This window comes from Pleurodeles waltl, chromosome 7 (genome assembly GCF_031143425.1).
Source record: "Pleurodeles waltl isolate 20211129_DDA chromosome 7, aPleWal1.hap1.20221129, whole genome shotgun sequence".
NCBI lineage: Eukaryota > Metazoa > Chordata > Amphibia > Caudata > Salamandridae > Pleurodeles > Pleurodeles waltl.
In genome coordinates, this window is record NC_090446.1 from 1,439,729,827 (window position 1) to 1,439,755,346 (window position 25,520).

A 25,520-nucleotide genomic window follows, 5' to 3' on the forward strand; every position below is an offset into this window, starting at 1 on the left:
AAGGCAGTGCCCACCCAGAGTGGGTTCTATGCCTGCTCCTTTTTCACCCCATGATAGCTGTTGCAGTGTGCCAGCCTATCCCCAACGTCTCTGTATGCCTTGAGCAGTACTCTCAAGAGCTGCTGGTTACCCTTTATCTTTTAAGACATGCCTGTCAGTCCTTAAATAGTGTTCCTGCACTAAGAAGGCCCATTCCTTTTCTCAGCCAGGTGCAGGGCCCAGTAATAACTGTGTAGATCTGGCATATCGTAGGATGTACTAGGACTTTAAGACTATAATGGCATGTTCTGTAACATTGCTTAACTTGGAAGCTTGAAGGGAAGGCAACTCTAATGACTAAAGTCTTCTTTAAACTGGTGAAGAGTGTGCAGAAATACCCTTTCTACCCCTTTTAACATTCATATCCAAATATTTTTTTTTTAAACTCCACTTCCTCCCTCTAGGGCCTGTTAACTTGTGAGGTGGATAATATAGTGTCACTGTAACAATACATCTTTATCCCAATTGATAGTAAGATTAGAATACTTCCTGAATAATCTTCAAATGTGCGCGACCCTGCCAATGGTCATGTGTGGTTCAGACTTACAATAGAATCATACACACACACACAGGAAGATTCTTTCATCGGATGGTATCTCCTCTAAACAGATCATCTTTATCAAAGAAGCCAGCAGTTCTGGGGCAAGGGCGGAGCGCAGGGGAAAGGAACAGCCTTGTATCTTACCTGTAGAAAATGGGGTTATTAGTTGTGAAAGATGTGAGTCCTTCACTTCCAGCAGCCCTACAAACACACTTTGAACAATGTTGGTGGTGCCCCCTCTTCCACCTGGAGGCACCAGGAGAGCTTTGTGCAAATTTCAGGCCAACTCTGGTGACTATAGTGCACTTCTTTACCCAGTGGCCCAAATACTGTACTAGCGTCTTTGCTGCTTATCAGCATAGGCAATTCTTTGTCCTACAGGCTCACATGTGCTCTGTTTTTAGAGGATGGGTGCCCCTGTCTTTTAATGGGACTACCCATGGTTCTTGGGTTAGGGGCAGGGTGGGAAGCCCACTCCCACACTATACCGCAGGCTCCTTCAGTGCTCATGCCCACAGGTATCGGCGCAGGTAGGAGCAGGATTCTGTGTATTCTTCACCCACATCGGTCAGTGGGTTGGTGCTGGCACAGGGAGGCATACCCTATGAGGCTCTGGCCTGCCAGTTTGATTTGGTTCCTTAAACCAGACCTACCCTCTGTCCGGGCTTCTGGTGCTTTCTCCTGCTTAAGACACAACTTCCAAAGCCTCTCCACAGCTAACAATCCAAATACCTCCCCTGCCACACTCCTTAGGTCCCACAATCATTTGGCTTCTTGAAAGACATGTCAGCATAACGGAATCAAGGGCAAGGTCATAGAAGTCAGGCCAGCTTCACTGGGACTGAACAAACACATTCAAGTCCGACAACCTAGCTGAAGTCGATGTCCTTCCGTCCATTCTTCCAGGCAACAGGTAGCTTCTTCTAGCTAGGCATTCATTCACCATCATCTCTCCTAAGTACAGTGATGCCTGAAAAATGTTGCCCTTGTGCAGGGATTTGTAAATGAGGGGTGGAAAGGTCTAGAAACCAGGCGCCCTGCCTAATCCTAAGGTGGCACATCCTCCCTCTGCCCCTGTCACAACCCTCCTGCATTGCTTTCTGGGCATTTTAAGGTGACTGCTTAAAGTGGTCTATGAAAAGACCTTCTTTGGGAGCCTCCGCTCCTTCCCATGTTGCACATTTGCTGGATCCCTTTACACCAAAACCTCAAAGGGGGGGTAGGGGGGGTCCCTCTTGTGTTTGGCTTCAGAGGTCTGACCTTCCTACTCTATTTCCTTGGGCTTGGGCTTCGGCTTCTCCAGCCCAGGAGCAGTGCCATGTGTTAGTTTGCAGCTACAGATTCCCCCCTCCCCCCCCCCCCCCCTCCCTTTCCTCGGAACTGGATCAACCGTTTACTAATGCCTGGAACATGATTATGACCATAGACACAGAATGGGTAAAAACCTTTGCTACATCTGGCCCCTAGTAACCCATTCACAAATGGGAAGATGTCCGAAGAGGACCCTTTCCCCTTTTGAGAAGGTTAAAATGTTTGTAGAGCAGTTAGTGGTGCCACTAACCACTGCCTAATCTTAAAATAAATAAATAAAAAATGACTAAAGGGGAAAAAGGAAACATTTTTTTTTTTTAAATACATCACATTTTCCTTTAAGGGTAACTACCTACATTTATATTTAAAAAAAAAAAATATATATATATATGCTTTTAAAAGAAAAAAATCAGACATTGTTGTCTGGTGACCCTAGCAGGCCACAATCCCTGTGATGGCAGCAAATGCTATTGATTCGCAAAAAATCACTGTTTGGTAATTGTAATTACTAATGTTATTGCATCTGGCCAGATGCTTGCCACAAAACAATTTATAACACAATAAAGGGCAATTTCATGTGCTCTTTTTGTTCAGCACAAACCATTGCAGACTTTGAACTCAGCACCTCAACATCTGCTTTCCATTTCAAGATACAAAAAAACATGGAACATGAGGGGACAGTGTCTTTCAGTAACTACCTTCAAAGCTTGGAATTCCATGCCTGTCTTGTTGGTGTCAAAAAATTGTTCTGCGTTTTGTAACAGTTGAAGACTTACCTTTATGAAATAATTCTGTAAGATCTAATGAGATGTCTGTACTCCTTTCTGTCTTTCCATTCAAGGGTTAAGTGTACAAAGCACCTGGATAACTCTTGTTAAGGTTTATGCGGTTTATAAATGGCATGTACTTGTATACAACTGCACAAATTATGACATATTGTATTTTACAAACATACGAAAAGCAAAATGTTGTTTGTAAAATATACTTTTATGTCGTAGAGGAAGCAATATGCTAGATTCTGGCATATCTCCTAGCCTTTCACTCAATTCATGCCCTATTTTTGTCCCCCTATACCAGTGATTCGTTTGAGGTGCCCAATTGTTAATGCATTATTCAGTTTGCTGTACTTTCTCTGCTCCCACATATCAAGCTAGGGACGCGAAATTAATTTGTTCTTTCACTTTTACAGGGTATTTTGCTTGTTTCATGTATATTTTCTTCTTCAATCTGCTTTTCTAAACAGTCACTGACCACCTGAGTTGGCTTTGCGAACTACAAGGGGTCCGTCGACCTTGATTATGAAACGCTGCTTTATAATCACTTAATGAACATATGATACATATAAGTAGGTGTAAATGCTTTTGCAAATGCATTTACCTTGAAGGAAGTGAATGTCAAAGCTTTCTTAGAAGAAATCCTGGAATTTTTTTGTGCACTCCTAAAAAAATATTATAATTATTCTGAACGCAGAAACGTTGCTGCAGTAAATGTTCTCTTTTTTTTTTTTTTTTTTTTTTTTTTTCGTTTTTTCTTTTTAATTGTTATGATGTGATGGATTTCCTTTGATAAAAGTGTCTGTGTCCTTTATAGCATTAAGTATTAATAGATTTTATGGAATGACTGAAAAGGTATTTTTCTTTAATTCACATTGCAGGTGGAGGATGTTCTTGTACCATTCGGCTCTGTAAATATCACCCATGTCAAGTCTGGCTACAAGGACATATTTGATGCCATTCCATTTCCAGATAAGACAAGGTAGATAAAAGAATGGAGCTGCTTTTTTTTTCAATTTTTTTTTTTTTCTAAGCAATGTCCTTAATTGCTGCCCCTGATACGTAATGGTGGTTAAATATGACATGTCTTGAATTTGGGCTTGTGTTCTTTGTGAACTAGGTCTTGGGACTTAGCAGAAACACTTCTACTCAGCTAAATATGACTCCGATACCAACATTTTTATCAGAATTTCTTTACAGTAACATCTATAACAATGTATCAATCAAGGATGAATATGGTGTTTATAGTAGTTTGTATAAAAGAACTTCAGTTGTTTGGATGAATTGCACCCTTTGTGGGTGAATTTGGCAATGGCAAAACAATAACTATGCACATGACATATTTGCTAGATGAAATTGCATAGATATTTTTTCTTTTTGTCAAGGTGAGTGGAACAGATACTAGAGTGAGCGTGTGTGATTATTATACATATTTACAGCAAGACATAGTCATGGTCTCCTCTTACATAGCAAAAGGTGACTTCAGGGCTGTTTTGAATTTTTGCAAGAATAAAGAATCCTGAATACCTAATGGTAAGTGTAGGGAGCTGGGTTCTGGTTGAGTAACCCTCTCCACACTATTTGCCTGTTTTTTAAATGCAACTTTGATTGGAGTGCACTTGGTTCCTGCTAACCAGGTCCCCAGTGCCTGTGTCCCTTCCCTAAAACAAGACACTCTGCCACTTCATACTCGAGAGACCAGGCCCTTCAGCCCCCTGTTAGTCCCTTGTAAATGGTACCTCTGGTACCTAGGGCATGGGTAATGAAGAGGGTCCCTCAGAGCTGCAACACAGCTTGTGCCACTCTGAGGGACCCGGCACCAACCTTATGTGACAAGGTGCACCCGGAATTAAAACACAACATGGCACACAGCCTGTGTGCCATTTCCCCTAAGCACTACATGTAATATATGTAAGTCACCCCCTCTAGCAGGCCTTAGAGCCCTAAGGCAGGGTGCCTTATATTACATGTGCAGATTTGCCCCTGCTGTGTCTGTCGATTCTCAGACATAGTAAGTGACCAGGGAAGCCAATTTAAATGCATGTGCTGGACACTGGTCACTAAGAGTGTCCCAACTACATGTTGGCTTCTCAGAATATAAAGATGTTTGGTATCAAACATCTCAGATTAATAAACCATCACTGATGCCAGTTATTAATAACTGCACCCAGAGGGCACCTTTCAGGTGCCCTCTGAAAAACTATCCAGCTACTGATATGTTCACTGACTGGTCAAAACCAATGCAGACACCCTAGCCAGTGTTCCGGCCCCCTGAGTTGAGAGCCAACGCTCTTGGAGGCCCAGAAGAGAGCTGCTCTTGACAGAGGTGCTATCACCTTGTCTGGGCAGGATGCACATTCCACTGCATGGAGCTTCAAAGTCCTAGCCGCCTTTGAAATCCAACCTAGGTCTCTCCAAATGGAGATGATTGATTCTGCCCCAGTCCTCTCCCTCCCTGCCCCCCTTAAGGTGGGCGAGCTGAAGTGGACACTACTTTTTTTAATTCCTTCATCTTGTATGGAAGGAATTGGGCCACTAGTGTTAGGGTTACGCCCACTTCCCAGGTAAGGTGGTCATAAGAAGGGTGTAGTCACCCTAAAGTGGGCAACCCATTGGCTACCACCTGGCACTCCCTATAACACCCCCTAAATTGAGTATTCAGGTGGCACCCTAGAAGTCAGATCTCGACCTACGAAGCAAGGACAAAGAAGAGTCGCACCCCTGCAGAAGAGAAAAGAAGCAGCAGCTGACTCAGTACCAGCCCTACGTGCCTGCCCACCTTTGGACCTCACAGAACTCTGCCCCAGGAAATATCACGTCGTGCAGCTGAGCCTCCAAGAAACCCAGGAGGACTGCCTGCCTTCTAAAAAGACTTAAGACTCCCTTGAGCAGCAGGCCTGCTCAGCAGCAAAGTAACAAGAAAACACTCTGCAGCCTCAAGAACAGCAGAGATCTGACTCCTTAAGTGACATCTGCACACAACGTCCACAAACCGAGGCAAAGCAAACCAATGGTGCCAGCAAGGTTCCCCAGCTGTACAGAGTCAGTCCGCTTGAGTTTCATCTCTCTTGGACTCCCCTATGACACGTGCAGCCTCTGCATGCAGCCCCCCCTCCTTCTCCTGCAGCCATGTGGTGAGTGGAAACCCAACGCCTCCAGCAACCAATGCACCTGTCGCCCCCAGCACAATCTGAGGTGGGTCACCGGTGTCATCAACATCCCCCGACTCTGCCAAGGCCGAGTTCACCCGGGTTCTACCTTTGCTGGACTCCCTGACTACTCCTGCAACTTCATCACACAGGACCCCCTGACCACGAGTGCTCCTGGATGGAAAAACCTAATGCTTAAGGACACCCCTGCATCCATCGCCCCTGGGTCCTGACAAAAAGGACCGAAGGTGCACCTAGGGTCCCAAGCACCCCAAGTTTACTACCTGCCTGTTTGTTGTCACCAACTGGGGTCTTAGCCAGAGCTTGCAGCCTGTCTTTATGAGGCCCACCTTCCCATAGAAAACCATTGGGCACCCGACACATTACTGCACCCCTGCACCTGGCTGGCCCAGTGCTGCCCAGTGTGACAAGCTGGTGTGGTTCTGATCAGTGCCCAGTACTTACCTTTGCTCCCTGAACTCGACCTTGTAAGTCGTTGTTAGACCTGTGTTTGCTGACCATTGTTTTCTTCTATAGGATACCATTGAAAGAACTCTGAGAATTACACTAAGTGCTGATTTCTGAAACTGCAAAGTATTTATGCTTAAAATTCTACTTACCTTATTACGAAGTTCTTGGGTTTGAAACATATATATAAAAAGAATAGTTCTTTTTTTTTTAATTGGTCTCAGATTTATTCTTTGAGTGTGTGTGTTTCATTTATTGCCTCTGTGCGTACAACCAATGCTTAACACAACTCCTTGATAAGCCTAACTACTCGCCCACAGTACCACAAATAGAGCATTAGACCTGTCAACCTTTGTCTCTGCAAACCAGCAGGGGAATCTACTGGACTCCCTGCACGGTGTACTTTTTTTCGTGCATCATATAGGGAGCCAGCTTCCTACAGTAAGGATAAAGAGGACATGAAAAATGAAAAGATCGGAACTTGGAGGCTGCGCATGGTCACTTAAGTGTAGCACAAGTTTTTTGTTAGTGCATCATAAGTATTGGATAGGGGTGTTTCAGGATATGAGGTCATAGAGGTAGGTTGCTTTGAATAAAAGTGTTTCAAACTTGTGTAAAGTTGGATTTTCGGCTTAGTGACAGTGGGCTATTATGGTGCTCCATTTTAATACTTGCACCGAAAAGAACACCATCGTTTATGGCTAAGGATTCAAATTACAGAATCGGGGAAAGTGGATGAGGTCAGTAAGAGAGATGGGAAATGTTGTAGAGAGAAAGTGTGGACCATAGTGTTAGAGGAGTTTGAAATTATTGATCATTATTTTGTCTAATGTCTGATAGCAGTAAACCAGTCAGTGATGCATGACTATGTTTGTGGTACACAGTTAGGCAAGTATAAAGACGTGTTTTGCCAGCATACAGATAAGAGGAATCTGAATGAGAAGATATCACCACCAGAGGAGGAGGTGTAGAGGTCGAAAAGTAGGGCTCCAAATATCGAGCCTCAGCAAACCAAGGGGGTAAGTGTTTTTCTTAGCATTCCATTTAACCGAGAATGATCAATCAGAGAGGCAAGAAGTGAGCCATTTGTGTATCAGACCTTTGATGCCTTGTGGACTTAAGGATGAGCAAAAACTAATGCAATTGAGGGTTTCAAGGGTGGCGGACTGGTGTGTAAGCATGAGAATGGAAAAAGGGTGGTTTCTGTGGAGTGCAGGTAATGCAAGATGTAATGAATGGGGTTAAGAAGGATAAAAGATATATCATTTGAAAAAAATGACAGTTGAGATAATTACTCCCTTTCTGTGGCTTTTACATATGGAACACTGTACACTGGCAGACTGGGCTGATGCTGTAAACGTCCATATTGCACATGTTTAAGCTATTGTTTTAAGAGTGGTGTACTGTTACAGCTGTTCCGAAGGCCCTCGATAGCCTGAAGTCATTGTTCGCTCCCATCCTACTCATCATGAAAAATCATGGTTTGGGGTAAGCCTAGTCTGGTAAATACTTACTTTTAACGTTGTAGGTATGGCATGCTGGCTGTTAATTGTATTGCTCATTTTGCTTTATGACTTGTAGTTTTGCCTTTACGAAAAATAATCAAAATTACAAAACTATAATCCAAGGTAAAAACCTCATTCTTATCTTGGATGATCAGTGCAATCACATGTGGCTTGGGACACTAGAAAAGCTCGTTAGTATATGACCCAATTGTACATTGAAAAAGAATATCGTTGGGGCTCATTTTCTCATGGACACTTACAACCGCAGATTCCAAACTCCAGGCATCAAATTAGATCTGGAAACTCAAAAGTAGTGGCTCTGCACGCTGATAGGTGGTGCTGTATGGCTCTGCACCAACGTTGTATACGGATAAAGGGCCACTCAGGGATGCTGATTCAGTTCCTTTCACTCTGCATCTTAAGTCTTAGATCCGGAGCTTTCATACTCTTGTCTTTGAGTATTTTCCACCAAACTTTTACTTTTTACAGTATACAAGGGAGAAAGCAGCAGGGTTAAAACCTTGTAAGGGTCTAGCTCAAATCACTGCAGAAGTGGGGAATTACTATGGCCCGACTGACGCCCAGGACACATTGTTTGGGGTCAAGGGCATCATGTTTTCATGTTTATTATGTCCTTGGGACAAGTAGGCCCAAACCCTTGTAGCACAAACCCTTTGGCTGACAGTTTACAGGGAAGGAAAATGTTTGCAGTTGAGGTAATGTTTTTGTCCATATGTTAATGCTGTTCGAACTTGTATTAATAGTTCATTAATGCAAAACCTTTATTATTATTAGGGTGAGCGCTTGAAATAAACTTAAGGTCACACTGCACCACTGACAGTGGTTCCAGTAACAAAATGGGAACATGTTTAAGAAGTTTAACAATATGAGGCTATGTGGAATGCTATCTGATTAGATTCAGATGTTTGTAGAAGCTTGTAAGCAAGACTTGATGATTCTTTGCTTTCATATGTTCAGTAAAAGAAAATGCAAGTAGGAAACAAAATTATTGCTAAATTACTGTGAAATTGTAGGTACTATTTATTTGAAGCATCATTTAGTAAAATGTGTTGATGCATGCTAGTATATAAAAAAAATATATATTCATTATTGGAAAATCAGCTAAACCATTTTTAACAAGATTATAGGAAACATGACACACAAGTACTGGCAAACCCAACGATCCGTCATTGGTGGTCTGTCTTTTGGTTTTGTAAATGCTGTCTTCTTTTGACAGGGCTTTTGTAACACTTTATTGTTGTGGCAGCTGTCAGGCCCTCACCATTGTAACAAACATTGGCAAAAAGAAAAAAGAAACCTAAAAGTTGGTCTCAAGAAGCACACATTGCCACAGTACTTCCTGGGACTGAACAGAACTACTTTGAGTGCCAGTATGCTCCTTGTGGAAGAGCAGAATGCTATCTCTCATAGTAAAGCCAGCCGATGGATGGATTGAGCAAAAAATAGAATTTTAATAAGACAAAGGGCTAGATGTATCAAAGCTCTTTCCATCTGCAAACTACGCTAATCGCAAAATTTGACAGTTTGCGAATGCAAAAATACCTTTTGAGATTTATGAAAGGCATTCGCAGTGCAATTTCAAGGAATCGCTAAAATAGCAATTCCCTGAAATTGCAACTCCATTTAGGGAATCGCAAATTGCGATTCTCTAAATAGGAAATGGCAAATAGGAAATTCTTGTTTGCGATTTCCAAAGCACTTGTATCATGCATTTCCTAAATGCGAATCGGGCATTTAGGAAATACAATTACCACCAAGTCCAATTTGGTGGTAACAATGTGCAATTTTAAAAATGCATTTTTAAAAATGACATGTAGCGCACACATGCCCCTTGGACATGTGTGCGCTTCACATGTCCACTGATATTTTTTGGGGGTGCATCAAAGGGAGCCTCAGGCCTCCAGCACCCTGGGATTTGCATTACCTAATTTGCGAATTCACAAATTCAGAGATGCAAAATCATTCGCACACAGGTCCATAGGGATGAATGGAGTCTCATTCCCTAATTGAGAATCGGTAATAGCGATTGCGACTTTTAAGAAATCGCAATTACCGAATTGGAATTTTCATACATCCCATTTTGCATTTCTTAAATAGCGATTTCTTAAAAATCGCTATTTTAGGAAATGCAAACCGGGATAATGATACATCTAGCCCAAAATGTCTTGGTTAACGCCAGACATAATTAGCACCCCAATTTTTAAAGAAAGTCACAAGAGTACGCCCATGGTTTATGTCTTTGCCTTAGTGGCTTTCTTTAATTTACGAAGTAGACCGGAAATCGTACTCCTAGAAAAATATTTGTGACTCGTATTTAGCACGAGCAAATATGCATGTGTAGATTTGCTCATGCAAAAATCTATTGTGTGTTTACAAGTTCAATTTCCCTCGAACCACAAGCATGTCTATTTCTGCCCTTGTCAGGAGTACATTTTCACCCTTCCTCAGTATGGGAAAAGAGAAGAGCTGGTGAAAATCCTTAAAACATGCAAGTTAGTTGGTTTGCACAGACTCCAAGGCATGATAGCCCTGGAACTATTGCTTACTGCCTCCTCCAGTCCCAGTACCTAGATCTGCAGAAAGGTGGCAAAATAAGGAAATTACTCTAGTAGGGCTTGAAATTGTTAGTACTCAAGCCCTACTTACGTATTAGCTAATCAGAGCGGCTATTATTGGAGCTTCTTCATAATGAGATTGCTGGCATAATTTGTCACTCACTACATGGCACCAAAGGAACACTAGATATTTTTACAGGAGAAGATTTATGGTGCAACCTGTTCCATGGACAAGTAGATATTTTGTTAAATTCCATACCCTTGTCAACTGTCTGCAACAAATCCCTACTATATTTGCCTGCGGTCGGAACGTGACTTCAGGAACTGCAGCAGGTGAGCCAAAGGCCATACAGAGCAGCAAGGCAAAACTATACATTGGAAGACTCCACACTGTGATTGGTCGAAAGGACTGTCTAGTTCCCACTCTGTGGTTCATGTGGCATGTACTCATCTTATTCAAAGTCTTTTGGGCAAGTCCAAAAAAGAAGCACAAGAAATCAAAGTGGGAGTTGGCCCCTTCCTTCCACTTTCAAACTCTGGTGAGGATGCAGTGGCAACAACATGCCTCTTGGTCCTGAAATCCTGAAAAGCTAATGTGAAGTTTGGTCCCCTTGCTACCAAAATTCTAGGTCTGTTGGCGACGTCGCAGCACATAGAGGCCTTTATGGAGGCCATGCTGTGCATATTTGGTTCTCTCTGGCATGTCTTGGAGCGACCAATCAGGATCACGTCAGTGAGTTTGCCCTCAGCACTATCTTCACCACTTAAGTTCTGGTGGCACTCTCCACACCAGATCCTTCCACAGCGACCCTGTCCGCCCCAGAAGAGGAGTTATTACCTATAGTGGTCTCCAAACTCCAAGACAGCTTTGTCTTGACCTTGACCTTGACCGATGCCCCTGTTCTTCCCACCGGAGCACAGTCTATAGGAAATCCTTAGGACCTTGCCTTTACCACATGGCAGAGCTCACCCTTTACATCAGCTCTTTAGATCTGATTCAGACAATGACTATGTTGAGGGGGACACATTTGTCCCACCATACGATGAGGAAAATTAGTATACCAAGTTACAGTATGCCAGTGGTCTGAATACCTTCCTAGATACTGAATGTGTGTCTTCGCTCCCCCTCCTCCTGCCACAGAGGACAGTGCGTCTTTTGCTGTGGTCATGAGACAGGCTGTAGAGGACCTTCACATGCTCCTCCCTACAGTGGAGGTCAAAATGAACTTCCTGAAGGAGGTTCTTCAGCCTTGCTGTTGCCAGGCACCTTCAAAACCTCTTTTGCCATTAAGTGAGGTCCAGACAGCTACCCTCTTGGGCACGTGGGCAGTGCTGTACTCTGGCCAACAATTCCCCCCACCCCCAGCCCCCTCCAAGAAAGAGGCAGGTAGCTCATTCATCACCATTGACTGGCACGAGGCAAACCTAACGTTGTTATATATGGCCCTTCTCCAGAGAGTCTGGTGGTTCAGGTATCTACCAGTAGAGTCAACCCTGAAGCCTTTAACACAACTCTCCCTGGCTGAGAGTCTAAATGCATTGAAACTTTTGGTATGCACATTTTTTTCATTTGCTAGTCTTTCTTTGTGGTCAGTCAGTGCCAACTGCCTTTTGGGCTGCAGCAGCCATGTTTTATGGGATACAATTGGTCAGATCCTACCGCAATTCTAGAGGACGTACTGACATCTTTATCCTAAACCATACAGGACTGCCGTGATGCAGCGAAATGTTTCATAAAGTCTGGCCTTAACACAACTGACTGGGTCTGGCAACAGACATGAGCGCGGTGGTTTGGTGTCACACCTGGCAGAGGTCTATGGGCTTCTCTGGGGATGTCCAGGCATCTCTAAAGGACATCTCATTTGAAGGCTCTCACCTTTTTTTGTTAAAGTGGAATCGGACATGGAACCCTTTATTGTGAGTTGTGCCACAGCATGTTTCCTGGAGCTATGTTCCCTTACTAGGTGATTATCGCAGCAGATTCACCCTTTTTGTGGGCACTGTAGGGTGTACCAGGATCTACCACGCAAAATCCGGCTTCTGGCACAACAGTCCCAGCCATTTCACAGCTGCAGCAACAAGAGATGACATTCAGGGCATCTGGAACAACATGCAGGTCAGTCCCCCGATGTTCCTGCAACCACAACTGCAAAACCACTATACACTGTAGTGTGTCCTTTTCCACACAAACCCATCTTGTAGAAGACGAATCAGCCATTTCCTCTAAAGGTGACCATATCGTTTCTGACACATGGGTCCTTAGCTTGATCCAGAGGCTTCACCCTCACATTTCTTTCTGCCTCGCTGCACCTGCCACCCCCATCAGCATTACTTGGCCAAAGGAGCCTTAGAGAGGGGTTTGGCCTCTGAAGCAGGAACTGGATGTTACTCCTGCTACTACCTTTTGCTAAAGAAGGATGGACCACTTTGTCCTTTGTTAGATCTCCAGTCTCTCAGTGACTTGCTGCGGAATAAAAAATTAAAGATGTTCACGCTAGCCCAGGTCTAGTCTGCCCTGGATCTCAGAGACTGGATGTTTTTGTTGGACCTACAGGATACATATTTTCATATTGCCTTCCTGCAGGCACACAGACGTTACCTGCTGTTCACAATGGGACAGGAGTGTTTTTGGCTTGCAGTGCTCCCTTTTGGTCTTTCCATTGCCCTTTGTGTCCGCAGAAGTAATGGTGGTGGTCTCCACTCGCCTTCAGAAGTCAAATGTACCAGTCTTTCCGTACCTTGATGACTACCTGTTGAAGACTGGCAAATCCCAGTCGGTCTTAGATCCCCTCCAGACCACGTTAAACCTCCTAATATCATTGAGGTTTACAATTAACATGCCAAAGTTGCCCATGACTCTTTCACAAATGCTCCGGTTCATTGGAGTGAACCTGGTGCCTTCCTCTGCCCCCAGAAGTGGAGAGTCCAGGATATTTGGGCTGTGATCGAGATGTTTCAGTCGCCGTCCTGGATCTCCATGAGAATGGTATTGAGGCAGCTGGGTGCCTTAACCTCCTGCATCCTACTATTTTACCATGCCTCATGGCACATATCTGCTCTGCTTTGGGACTTACTGCTCAGTGGGTACATTGCCAGGGCAACCAAGATGATTGAATCCACGTTTTGGAGGAGGTTGCAAAACATCTATATTGGTGGCTACTGCACTGCGATTAGGCCAGTGGCAGACCTTGTCCTTACCCCACCCAGAGCAGACAGTGGTCACAGAAATATCATTACTGAGCTGAGTAAACCATCTAGGAGAGATGGAGATCTTGGGCAGAAATCCTCCTGAATATCAGTTTGTTGCAGTTGCAGGCAATCCGCTTGTGTTGAAGGCCTTCCTAGCAACCATCAATGATAGGCTAATACAGGTTTTCACAGACAACACTGCTCCCATGTGGTACTGCAATAAGCAGGGCAGAGTGGAGTCTTGGGTTCTGTGCCAGAATGCTCTGCACGTTGAATTGGCTAACTTGCCAGGGCATTTCTCTGGTCAAGAACCACTAGTGGGATCTCAAAATGCCAGTTACGAACCCTTAGTGGGGTCACAAATGAGTCGCCTCAATCGAGAACACTCAGTCCGCATTTGTGTGCACTAAAGTTCCCAAGAATGCTATTTCCTGGAGATGCTTTCTGCTTAGAGTGGAGTGTGGGACTCTGCATGCCTTGCTGCCTCTACCCCTCCTGGCTTGTGCCATGAAGAAGATCAAGACCAACCAGGCCCAAGTCTTCTTGGTGTCTTTGGATTGGGCCAGTAAGGTGTGGTATGCAGAACATGTGGGCATGAGTATCTGTACTCTCATCAAGCTGCTGTTTCAGGAGGACCTAGTGTTGCAGCAACAGGGCAGGGTCCTGCACCCAGGCCTCTGCACACCGCACCTCCATGCATGGATGGAAATTGAGCAGTGATAGATAGTTGTCCTTTGATCTTCCTCTAAAGTTATTGATGTGTTTTTGGCAGCCAGGCTCCTATCAACGAAATCAGTGTACTCTGACCGTTTGGACAAGTTTGTGGCTCGGTGTGGTACTTTTCAGATTGACCCTGTACAAGCTGATCTGTCTCAGCAAGGACTTCTCTAGGCCATTGTTAGGGGCTGTTTGTCAGCATCTTTTGTGAGGTAGCAGGATCAGCCTTTTGTCTTTAAATCACCTTTTGTGATGGGACTTCTTAAAGGTTTATAGCAAATGTTTCTTTCGAAGCCTTTTGTGACACCACAGTGGCACTTGAATTTGGCTATCACATTTGTGATGTGTAATCTATTTGAACCAAAGCACAGCTGTCCTCTGTCTCTTGATACTGAAAAGGCCCCTTCTGGTCGCAATCACATCAGCTCATGCCATGAATGAGCTGCAGGCCCTCTCAGTCCATCTCACTTATACAATATTCTTTTCAGACAAATTTGTGTTGAGAACTCAAGCTGCATTGTTGCCTAAGGTAGTAACATGGCTCCATGTTAGGCAGGCTATCACCCTTATGATTTTATTTGTCCCACCACACACACATCGAATCAGAACGAGAGACTCCATCGTTTGGAGCCCATTAGAGACCTCAGTTTCTACATTGATCATACCAAGGACTATTGAGTGTACAATCAACTCTTTGTGAGCTTCCTTGGTGCTAAGAAAGGCAAGGCAGTGCAGAAAAGCATCATCCCCAGTTAGTCCTGCGAATAAAAATCTGCTATTTGGCAAAGAATCAGCTACCTGAAGAGTTGAGAGCTTGAAGATTGAGGACTCAAACTGCTATGTGGGCATCTGTGCACACGTTACCTTTTGTGACATTCTTTGTGATGGATACTCTCTGTATCCAAAATATATTCCTAGTCTGAGGGTGCAGAAGAGTCCTGAAAGATACTGACTTCAGTGCACATGGGTGGAGCTTATAGGCCACTCCTGTTACCACTTCCGCAGCAGAATGACTTTAACACGGACTCACAGTGACACCTACCAGAACACAAGAGCACTGATTTAAAAAAAAAAAATCGGATCCAGTCTAGTGCCTGGGGACATTTTAAAGGTAAGGAATCTGCAGTTAGAGTATCTTCCTGAAATAGTTACTGAAGGTAAGTAACTTGTTCTCTAGGTTTTGTTTTTTAGAGAATGACCGTGATCTGCCAGCAAAATGAGAACTTTTTTGTGATGGATACTTCTTAGCGCAAGTTCCTCACCTAAGAATAATCCTTAGGGCGCAGAGTGGATCCAGAGATTTTTCCACCAATTTTACCTGTGTGCTGGTGGGGCCATGTGGGTCCACTGTGACTTTGTACCACCCCGCAAGTGAGATAGTCAAGGTACATGCTGACTTTGGTTATTTCCTTTCTGTTCCCAGAGGGGCAGATTTAAAGCTCCCCTATTAACTTTGTTATTCTCCTGATGATTCCTGATTTCTCCAAGACAGTGTGCTAGGGACGATGTCTTCTTCAAATACAAGAGGGTTGAGGCCATGCCATTACTGCAGAAAGTAGATGCCAGTCATAGATCCTCATTATGTGTGCTTGTGATAAATGGGCTCTGGACATGAAGTCTTGCAACAAGTGTATCCTTAGGCACCCGAATGCAGTCATCACAGAAAGAGTTTGCGCTGTAGGCAGATGATCTGCTCATGGCCTCGATTTTGGGGCTGATCTGGCGCAAAGTCTTGTTCTGGCTCGAAATCTTCTAAGTCCAACTCATATCATAAATGCAAGAAGGCCAAGCGCATGTCAGGAACTCTTCAAACCGCTTCAAAGTTTGGATAATAGCTTATGATCTTTGCAAGACTTGTGCCATGACCTGTATGCCCTGTCTATTAAAACACTCTGCATCCAGTGTGACGCCTGTGTAGTGAAATTGTGTTGCATAGTATACTCACCAGAAAAAAACATTACGGAAAATAAGTCACTTGTTGCTGTAAACAGCTGGCAACAAATGTATAGCAGCTACACTGCATTGATCAATTAATTTTAATTAAATGGTTTTGCCTCTTCTCCTGTAAGGGGCAAATTCCATAACTGCAGACTAAGTTTTATTTTGTTGCAGTCTTTTGGTATAAAATGTTATTTCTACTAACTTAGCCTGTTTTTACATTGTGCTTGATGATGTGATAATGTTAATTACGATATGAGATCAAGTTGTTCAGTAGTTGCGGTGACACTGCTACTTCTTTATACTTGCAGGTTAGCTAACAAGGTGTGCCCTGTGTCGCTCCCTGTATCTGCCTTCATTGGCCTTATCGAATCCTTTTCCATGTTCCAAACCTTCCTGAAAAAGGATGCTGAGTCAGCGAAAGAACTTCTGAGAAAAACAGAGAAAAGGTACCAAATAATGTGTTAAACTAACCTCTAAATAGCAGCCATAAAATTGCCATCCTCCAGGGATAGATGGATTGCAGATAAGAAATGGTGGATAAGTGCATGGCTCAAAAGTGATTACCATATGACGATGCTGCTTTGTTGTATGTCTGTCATGTAGCCATCATTGATGCTTTTTCCATCAGGCCTACACTTTTTGTAACATAACTGTGTATGTGAGGAAACTGAAGTAATTCTCCCTAATACCATTTGCTAGTCATTTTTAGGGGTGGGCGAAGAATTCCACTCTGCTGGCGAAGTTTGCTGAGCTTTCACCGTTCCGCGCTCTGAAAAACTCAGCAAAGTGACGAGGAACCGACTTTTTTTTTTCTCTCTCCCGGCAGCGTTAGAATGGTGAGCGGCAGAAATAGGTAGGTTAGTGAGCAAGATTTCTCAACACGAGCGGTCGCGGTAGGCCGCAGCCGCTCCCGATGAGAACTGCAGCTCGAGTAGAAAATCTCTGCGTGATGTCGTTTGTGCTGAATTTACAGCGCAGAAGAAACTCCTGGTGCAGAAAATCAGCACAACTTACCCAAACTCTGCCACTCGCTGAACTCCACATAGCGCAGCAAAGATTTTTTTTTTTTTTTGGCACTTTGCTGAGTTCTGCCCCCCCTGCTTTTCATCTCTTCCCTTTCTTTTCATGGCACATGAAGGAGTCCGATTTTAATTATCTCAAATTAGAAAAAATAGGTGATCAAATATGCTTATAAAATCTTATTATTGATAACCTATAAGGCAATTCTGTGATTACAAGTACATTTGAGATTTAACCTCCCATAGATGATATTCACCTTTACTAAATCTGAATAAATGGAATTTATTGTTGACTTTAGGTCCTTGTGTTTTTGTTAGAAGCTTTTATCCCTACTTAAAGTTAGAAAGGTACTTAATGTCACATCGTTAAAGATCTTTCCAACATATATTTGCTATAAATATAATATTTAACGTGAATCATGAAAAAAATAAAACTACATCAGTATTATAATGAGAAAGCGAAACAAATATTGTTAGAACTGTGCAAACTTGTGTGTGTATATATTTGTGTGTATATATGTATCTCTCTCTCTCTCTCTCTCTCTATATATATATATATATATATATATATATATATATATATATATATATATACAGGGAGTGCAGAATTATTAGGCAAATGAGTATTTTGACCACATCATCCTCTTTATGCATGTTGTCTTACTCCAAGCTGTATAGGCTCGAAAGCCTACTACCAATTAAGCATATTAGGTGATGTGCATCTCTGTAATGAGAAGGGGTGTGGTCTAATGACATCAACACCCTATATCAGGTGTGCATAATTATTAGGCAACTTCCTTTCCTTTGGCAAAATGGGTCAAAAGAAGGACTTGACAGGCTCAGAAAAGTCCAAAATAGTGAGATATCTTGCAGAGGGATGCAGCACTCTTAAAATTGCAAAGCTTCTGAAGCGTGATCATCGAACAATCAAGCGTTTCATTCAAAATAGTCAACAGGGTCGCAAGAAGCGTGTGGAAAAACTAAGGCGCAAAATAACTGCCCATGAACTGAGAAAAGTCAAGCGTGCAGCTGCCACGATGCCACTTGCCACCAGTTTGGCCATATTTCAGAGCTGCAACATCACTGGAGTGCCCAAAAGCACAAGGTGTGCAATACTCAGAGACATGGCCAAGGTAAGAAAGGCTGAAGGACGACCACCACTGAACAAGACACACAAGCTGAAACGTCAAGACTGGGTCAAGAAATATCTCAAGACTGATTTTTCTAAGGTTTTATGGACTGATGAAATGAGAGTGAGTCTTGATGGGCCGGATGGATGGGCCCGTGGCTGGATTGGTAAAGGGCAGAGAGCTCCAGTCCGACTCAGACGCCAACAAGGTGGAGGTGGAGTACTGGTTTGGGATGGTATCATCAAAGATGAGCTTGTGGGGCCTTTTCGGGTTGAGGATGGAGTCAAGCTCAACTCCCAGTCCTACTGCCAGTTCCTGGAAGACACCTTCTTCAAGCAGTGGTACAGGAAGAAATCTGCATCCTTCAAGAAAAACATGATTTTCATGCGGGGCAATGCTCCATCACACGCGTCCAAGTACTCCACAGCGTGGCTGGCAAGAAAGGGTATAAAAGAAGGAAATCTAATGACATGGCCTCCTTGTTCACCTGATCTGAACCCCATTGAGAACCTGTGGTCCATCATCAAATGTGAGATTTACAAGGAGGGAAAACAGTACACCTCTCTGAACAGTGTCTGGGAGGCTGTGGTTGCTGCTGCACGCATTGTTGATGGTGAACAGATAAAAACACTGACAGAATCCATGGATGGCAGGCTTTTGAGTGTCCTTGCAAAGAAAGGTGGCTATATTGGTCACTGATTTGTTTTTGTTTTGTTTTTGAATGTCAGAAATGTATATTTGTGAATGTTGAGATGTTATATTGGTTTCACTGGTAATAATAAATAATTGAAATGGGTATATATTTTTTTTTTGTTAAGTTGCCTAATAATTATGCACAGTAATAGTCACCTGCACACACAGATATCCCCCTAACATAGCTAAAACTAAAAACAAACTAAAAACTACTTCCAAAAATATTCAGCTTTGATATTAATGAGTTTTTTGGGTTCATTGAGAACATGGTTGTTGTTCAATAATAAAATTAATCCTCAAAAATACAACTTGCCTAATAATTCTGCACTCCCTATATATGTTCTATGGCATGTGTAGCTGCAGATACACATGCTTTGCACATCCCACCATCTAGTGTTGGGCTCGGAGTGTTACAAGTTGTTTTTCTTCGAAGAAGTCTTTCGAGTCACGAGATCGAGGGACTCCTCCCCTTTCGGCTCCATTGCGCATGGGCGTCGACTCCATCTTAGATTGTTTAGACCTAAAGGATGCATATTTCCATATACCAATACATCCTTCACACAGAAAGTACCTAAGATTTGTATTCAAAGAGGTACATTACCAATTCAAGGTGTTGCCATTCGGAATAACAACTGCACCAAGAGTTTTTACAAAATGCCTGGCAGTAGTAGCTGTGCATATCAGAAGGCAGCAAATACATGTGTTCCTGTACCTAGACGATTGGTTAATCAAAACCAACACACTAGAACGGTGTTTACAACACACAAAGTACGTCATAGAAACCCTACACAAACTAGGTTTCTCAATCAACTATACAAAGTCACACCTTCAGCCGTGTCAAACACAGCAATACTTAGGGGCAACAATCGACACAGCAAAAGAGATTGCCACTCCTAGTCCACAAAGAGTACAAGCATTTCACAGTGTAATACAGGTCATGTATCCAAACCAAAGAATACAAGTCAAAATAGTAATGAAACTCCTAGGCATGATGTCCTCATGCATAGCCATTGTCCCAAACGCAAGATTGCACATGCGGCCCTTACAACAGTGCCTAGCATCACAATGGTCACAAGCACAGGGTCAACTTCTAGATCTAGTGTTGATAGACCGCCAAACATACACCGCGCTTCAATGGTGGAACAATATCAATTTAAACCAGGGGCGGCCTTTTCAAGACCCAGTGCCTGAATACGTAATAACTACAGATGCCTCCATGATAGGGTGGGGAGCACACCTCAATCAACACAGCATTCAGGGACAATGGGACTGCCGACAAAAAACTGTTTCACATAAATCACTTAGAACTATTGGCAGTATTTCTAGCGTTAAAAGCATTTCAACCAATAATAAGCCACAAACACATTCTTGTCAAAACAGACAACATGACAACAATGTATTACCTAAACAAACAGGGAGGAACACACTCAACACAGTTGTGTCTCCTGACACAGAAAATATGGCATTGGGCGATACACAACCACATTCGCCTAATAGCACAGTTCATTCCAGGGATACAGAATCAATTAGCAGACAATCTCTCTCGGGATCACCAACAGATCCACGAATGGGAGATTCATCCCCAAGTACTACACACTTACTTCCAAAATTGGGGAACACCACAAATAGACCTGTTTGCAACAAAAGAAAACGCAAAATGCCAAAACTTCGCATCCAGGTACCCACAAGATCAGTCTCTGGGCAATGCGTTATGGATGAGTTGGTCAGGGATATTTGCATATGCTTGTCCCCCTCTCCCACTCCTTCCATATCTAGTAAACAAGTTGAGTCAAAACAAACTCAAACTCATACTCATAGCACCAACTTGGGCAAGACAACCGTGGTATACAACACTACTAGATCTCTCAATAGTGCCTCATATCAAACTACCAAACAGACCAGATCTGTTAACTCAACACAATCAACAGATCAGACACCCCAATTCAGCATCGCTGAATCTAGCAATTTGGCTCCTGAAGTCTTAGAGTTCGGACACTTAAACCTTACAAAGGAATGTATGGAAGTCATAAAACAAGCTAGAAAACCAACCACTAGACATTGCTATGCAAATAAGTGGAAAAGGTTTGTTTATTATTGCCATAATAATCAAATTCAACCCTTACACGCATCTGCTAAAGACATCGTAAGCTACTTGCTACATTTGCAAAAGTCAAAACTAGCTTTTTCATCCATTAAGATACATCTTACCGCAGTCTCAGCTTACCTGCAAATTACCCACTCATCTTCACTGTTTAGGATACCAGTCATAAAAGCCTTTATGGAGGGCCTAAAAAGAATGATACCACCAAGAACACCACCAGTTCCTTCATGGAACCTCAACATTGTCTTAACACGACTCATGGGGCCACCGTTTGAGCCCATGCACTCATGTGAAATGCAATGTTTAACATGGAAAGTTGCATTTCTAATTGCCATCACATCTCTAAGAAGAGTCAGTGAAATCCAAGCATTTACCATACAAGAACCATTTATTCAAATACACAAGCATAAAGTAGTTCTACGGACAAATCCGAAATTTTTACCAAAAGTCATATCACCGTTCCACCTGAATCAAACAGTAGAACTACCAGTGTTCTTCCCACAGCCAGACTCTGTAGCTGAGAGAGCACTACATACATTAGACATCAAAAGAGCGTTAATGTACTACATTGACAGAACAAAACAAATTCGGAAAACAAAACAATTATTTGTTGCGTTCCAAAAACCCCATACAGGAAATCCAATTTCCAAACAAGGCATTGCTAGATGGATAGTTAAATGTATTCAAACCTGTTATCTCAAAGCAAAAAGAGAACTGCCTATTACACCGAGGGCACACTCAACTAGAAAGAAAGGTGCTACCATGGCCTTTCTAGGAAACATTCCAATGACTGAGATATGTAAGGCAGCCACATGGTCTACGCCTCATACGTTTACCAAGCACTACTGCGTGGATGTGCTAACAGCACAACAAGCCACAGTAGGACAAGCAGTACTACGAACTTTGTTTCAAACAACATCAACTCCTACAGGCTGAACCACCGCTTTTGGGGAGATAACTGCTTACTAGTCTATGCAAAGGATGTGTATCTGCAGCTACACATGCCATCGAACGCAAAATGTCACTTACCAAGTGTACATCTGTTCGTGGCATGAGACGCTGCAGATTCACATGCGCCCACCGCCTCCCCGGGAGCCTGTAGCCGTTTCGAAGTTGATCTTGAACATTTGTAAATATAGCACTTTAAACTACATTATGTACATACATGTTTACTCCATTGCATGGGCACTATTACTATAATACATATATATATATATATATATATATATATATATATATATAATATATATATGTTCGATGGCATATGTTGCTGCAGATACACATGTTTGGCACAGTCCGCTGCCTGGTGTTGGGCTCGGAGTATTACAAGTTGTTTTTCTTCGAAGAAGTCTTTTTGGTCACGGGACCGAAGGACTCCTCCCTCCTCGGCTCCATTGCGCATGGGCGTCGACTCCATCTTAGATTGTTTTTTTCCGCTGTCGGGTTCGGACGTATTCCTTTTCGCTCCGTGTTTCGGTTCGGAAAGTTAGTCAGAATCTCGGAAGAAAGCGTCGGTATTGTTCCGTTCGGTATCGGGATAGTTAGGTACATCGACACCGATCATCGGAAGACTTTGGGGTAGTTTCGATCCCCCATCGGGGCCTGGTCGGCCCGACCGCGTGCGACATCGAAGCCGATGGAACGGACCCCGTTTCGTTTCTGCCCAAAATGTCACAGTAAGTATCCTTATACAGATCAGCACTTGGTCTGTAACTTGTGCTTGTCCCCCGAGCACAAGGAGGATACCTGTGAAGCCTGTCGAGCCTTCCGGTCCAGAAAAACACTCCGGGACCGAAGAGCCAGGCGTCAACAAATGGCGTCCACGTCGACAAAACAACGTTTCGACGAGGAAGAGGAAACTTTCTCGGTTCCGGAATCAGAATCCGGAGACTCCGACGTCGAACAACTGCAACAAACTGTGAGTAAGACGTCGAAAAGTAAATCCATCGACAAACCGAAAGCCCAGGGGACGCCACTGCCAACAGGCCATGGCTCGACCCATAAAACAGGCGACCCGTCGAAGGCGCCGAAAAAGGGCACGCCCATAGCGAAGACACCCGACTCCGGTCGAGGGACCGCCATGGAGCAACCTCGGAGCCGAGAAAGCGGCTCCGAGAGACAAAAACAAGATACCGGCACCGAAAAACATCGGCACCGAGAATCCATGCCGAAAGGAACAAAAATTCTGTCGGTGCCGAAACCGAAAAAAGATTCTCTCTCGGCGCCGAAAAATACCACACCTTCATCCTACTCAGAGGAACAAGGAATAAGTGGCCAAATGCACAAATTTGGACAAGAGCTCCAAAGTGTAGAATCGGACTACACACAAAAGAGACTGTACATCCAGCACGACACAGGGAAGATATCAACCCTTCCCCCAATCATGAGGAAAAGAAGGATCGGGCTTCCAAAGGATGACGCACAACCACAAGCCAAAGTGGTTAAAAAAGTCACGCCTCCGCCCTCTCCACCACAGGCATCGCCGGCACAAACACCGCCACAAATGCACTCACCAGCGCAAACTACCATAAGTCATGACGATCAGGATCAAGACGCTTGGGACCTGTATGACACCCCAGTGCCGGACAATGATCCCGAGTCATACCCCACAAAGCCGTCACCGCCAGAGGACAGTACCTCATACTCGCAACTGGTGGCTAGGGCAGCAGAATTCCACAATGTCCAACTGCATTCCGATCCTATAGAGGATGATTTTTTATTTAACACCCTCTCGGCTACACACAGCCAATATCAATGTCTCCCAATGCTACCAGGGATGTTACGGCACGCAAAACAAATTTTTGAAGAGCCCGTAAAATCAAGAGCCATCACCCCAAGGGTGGATAAGAAATACAAACCACCACCCACAGACCCAGTGTTTATTACTTCGCAGTTACCACCTGACTCCGTGGTAGTAGGGGCAGCTCGCAAGAGAGCAAATTCACATACATCTGGCGATGCCCCACCTCCGGACAAAGAAAGCCGAAAATTTGATGCGGCAGGGAAAAGAGTAGCATCACAGGCAGCCAACCAGTGGCGCATCGCAAATTCACAAGCGCTGCTGGCCAGATATGACCGCGCACACTGGGACGAGATGCAACTTCTCGTAGACCATCTTCCCCAGGAATACCAAAAAAGGGCGCAGCAAATAGTGGAAGAGGGACAAACGATCTCAAACAATCAAATCCGCTCTTCACTAGACGCAGCCGATACTGCAGCAAGAACAGTCAACACTGCTGTCACCATAAGGAGACACGCTTGGCTACGCACTTCAGGCTTCAAACCTGAAATCCAGCAGGCTGTCCTTAATATGCCCTTCAACGAGAAACAACTTTTTGGCTCTGAAGTGGATACAGCCATTGAAAAACTTAAAAAGGACACAGACACGGCCAAGGCCATGGGCGCACTCTACTCCCCGCAGAGCAGAGGCTCTTTCAGAAAAACTCCATTTAGAGGGGGGTTTCGTGGCCAACCCACAGACACCACCAGCCAACAAACAAGAACCACACCATATCAGGGTTCCTTCCAAAGGGGAGGTTTCAGGGGATATCGGGGGGGTCAATTCCCAAGGAGTAGGGGAAGATTCCAGACTCCAAAAACACCTCCACCTAAACAGTGACTTTCAAGTCACGCAACCCCTTCACTCAACACCAGTGGGGGGAAGACTAAGCCAATTCTACCAATCTTGGCAACAGATTACAACAGACAATTGGGTATTAGCAATAATCCAACATGGCTATTGCATAGAATTCCACAACTTCCCACCAAACATCCCCCCCAAAACACGCAAAATGTCACCACAACATTTAGAACTTTTAGGACTAGAAGTTCAAGCACTACTGCAAAAGGATGCAATAGAGTTAGTACCAGTACAACAAAAAAACACAGGAGTTTACTCCCTGTACTTTCTAATTCCAAAAAAAGACAAAACATTAAGACCAATATTAGATCTCAGGACACTAAATACCTACATCATATCGGACCATTTTCACATGGTCACACTACAAGACATCATTCCACTGCTCAAACAGCAAGATTACATGACCACATTAGACCTAAAGGATGCGTACTTTCATATACCAATACACCCTTCTCACAGAAAGTACCTACGGTTCGTATTCAAAGGAATACATTACCAATTCAAGGTGTTGCCATTCGGAATAACAACTGCACCAAGAGTGTTCACAAAATGTCTAGCAGTAGTAGCAGCACACATCAGGAGACAACAGATACATGTGTTCCCTTACCTAGACGATTGGCTAATCAAGACCAACACAGTAAAAAAATGCGCAAACGACACCACATTTGTCATACAAACCCTTCACAAACTGGGGTTTTCCATCAACTATACAAAATCACACCTAGAAC

General features: G+C 43.6%; 1 protein-coding gene across 2 annotated transcripts in view; it reads left to right on the top strand.

The window, feature by feature from the left end:
• Positions 1-25,520, top strand: part of LOC138246455 (putative methyltransferase DDB_G0268948) — a 130,116-nt gene that overhangs the window by 49,123 nt on the left and 55,473 nt on the right. For both annotated transcript variants that reach the window (XM_069201074.1, XM_069201075.1), the window contains 2 exons: positions 3,546-3,646; positions 16,518-16,655. In XM_069201074.1, coding sequence (XP_069057175.1) covers positions 3,546-3,646; positions 16,518-16,655 — 239 coding nt within the window. The remainder of the gene's footprint in view (positions 1-3,545; positions 3,647-16,517; positions 16,656-25,520) is intronic.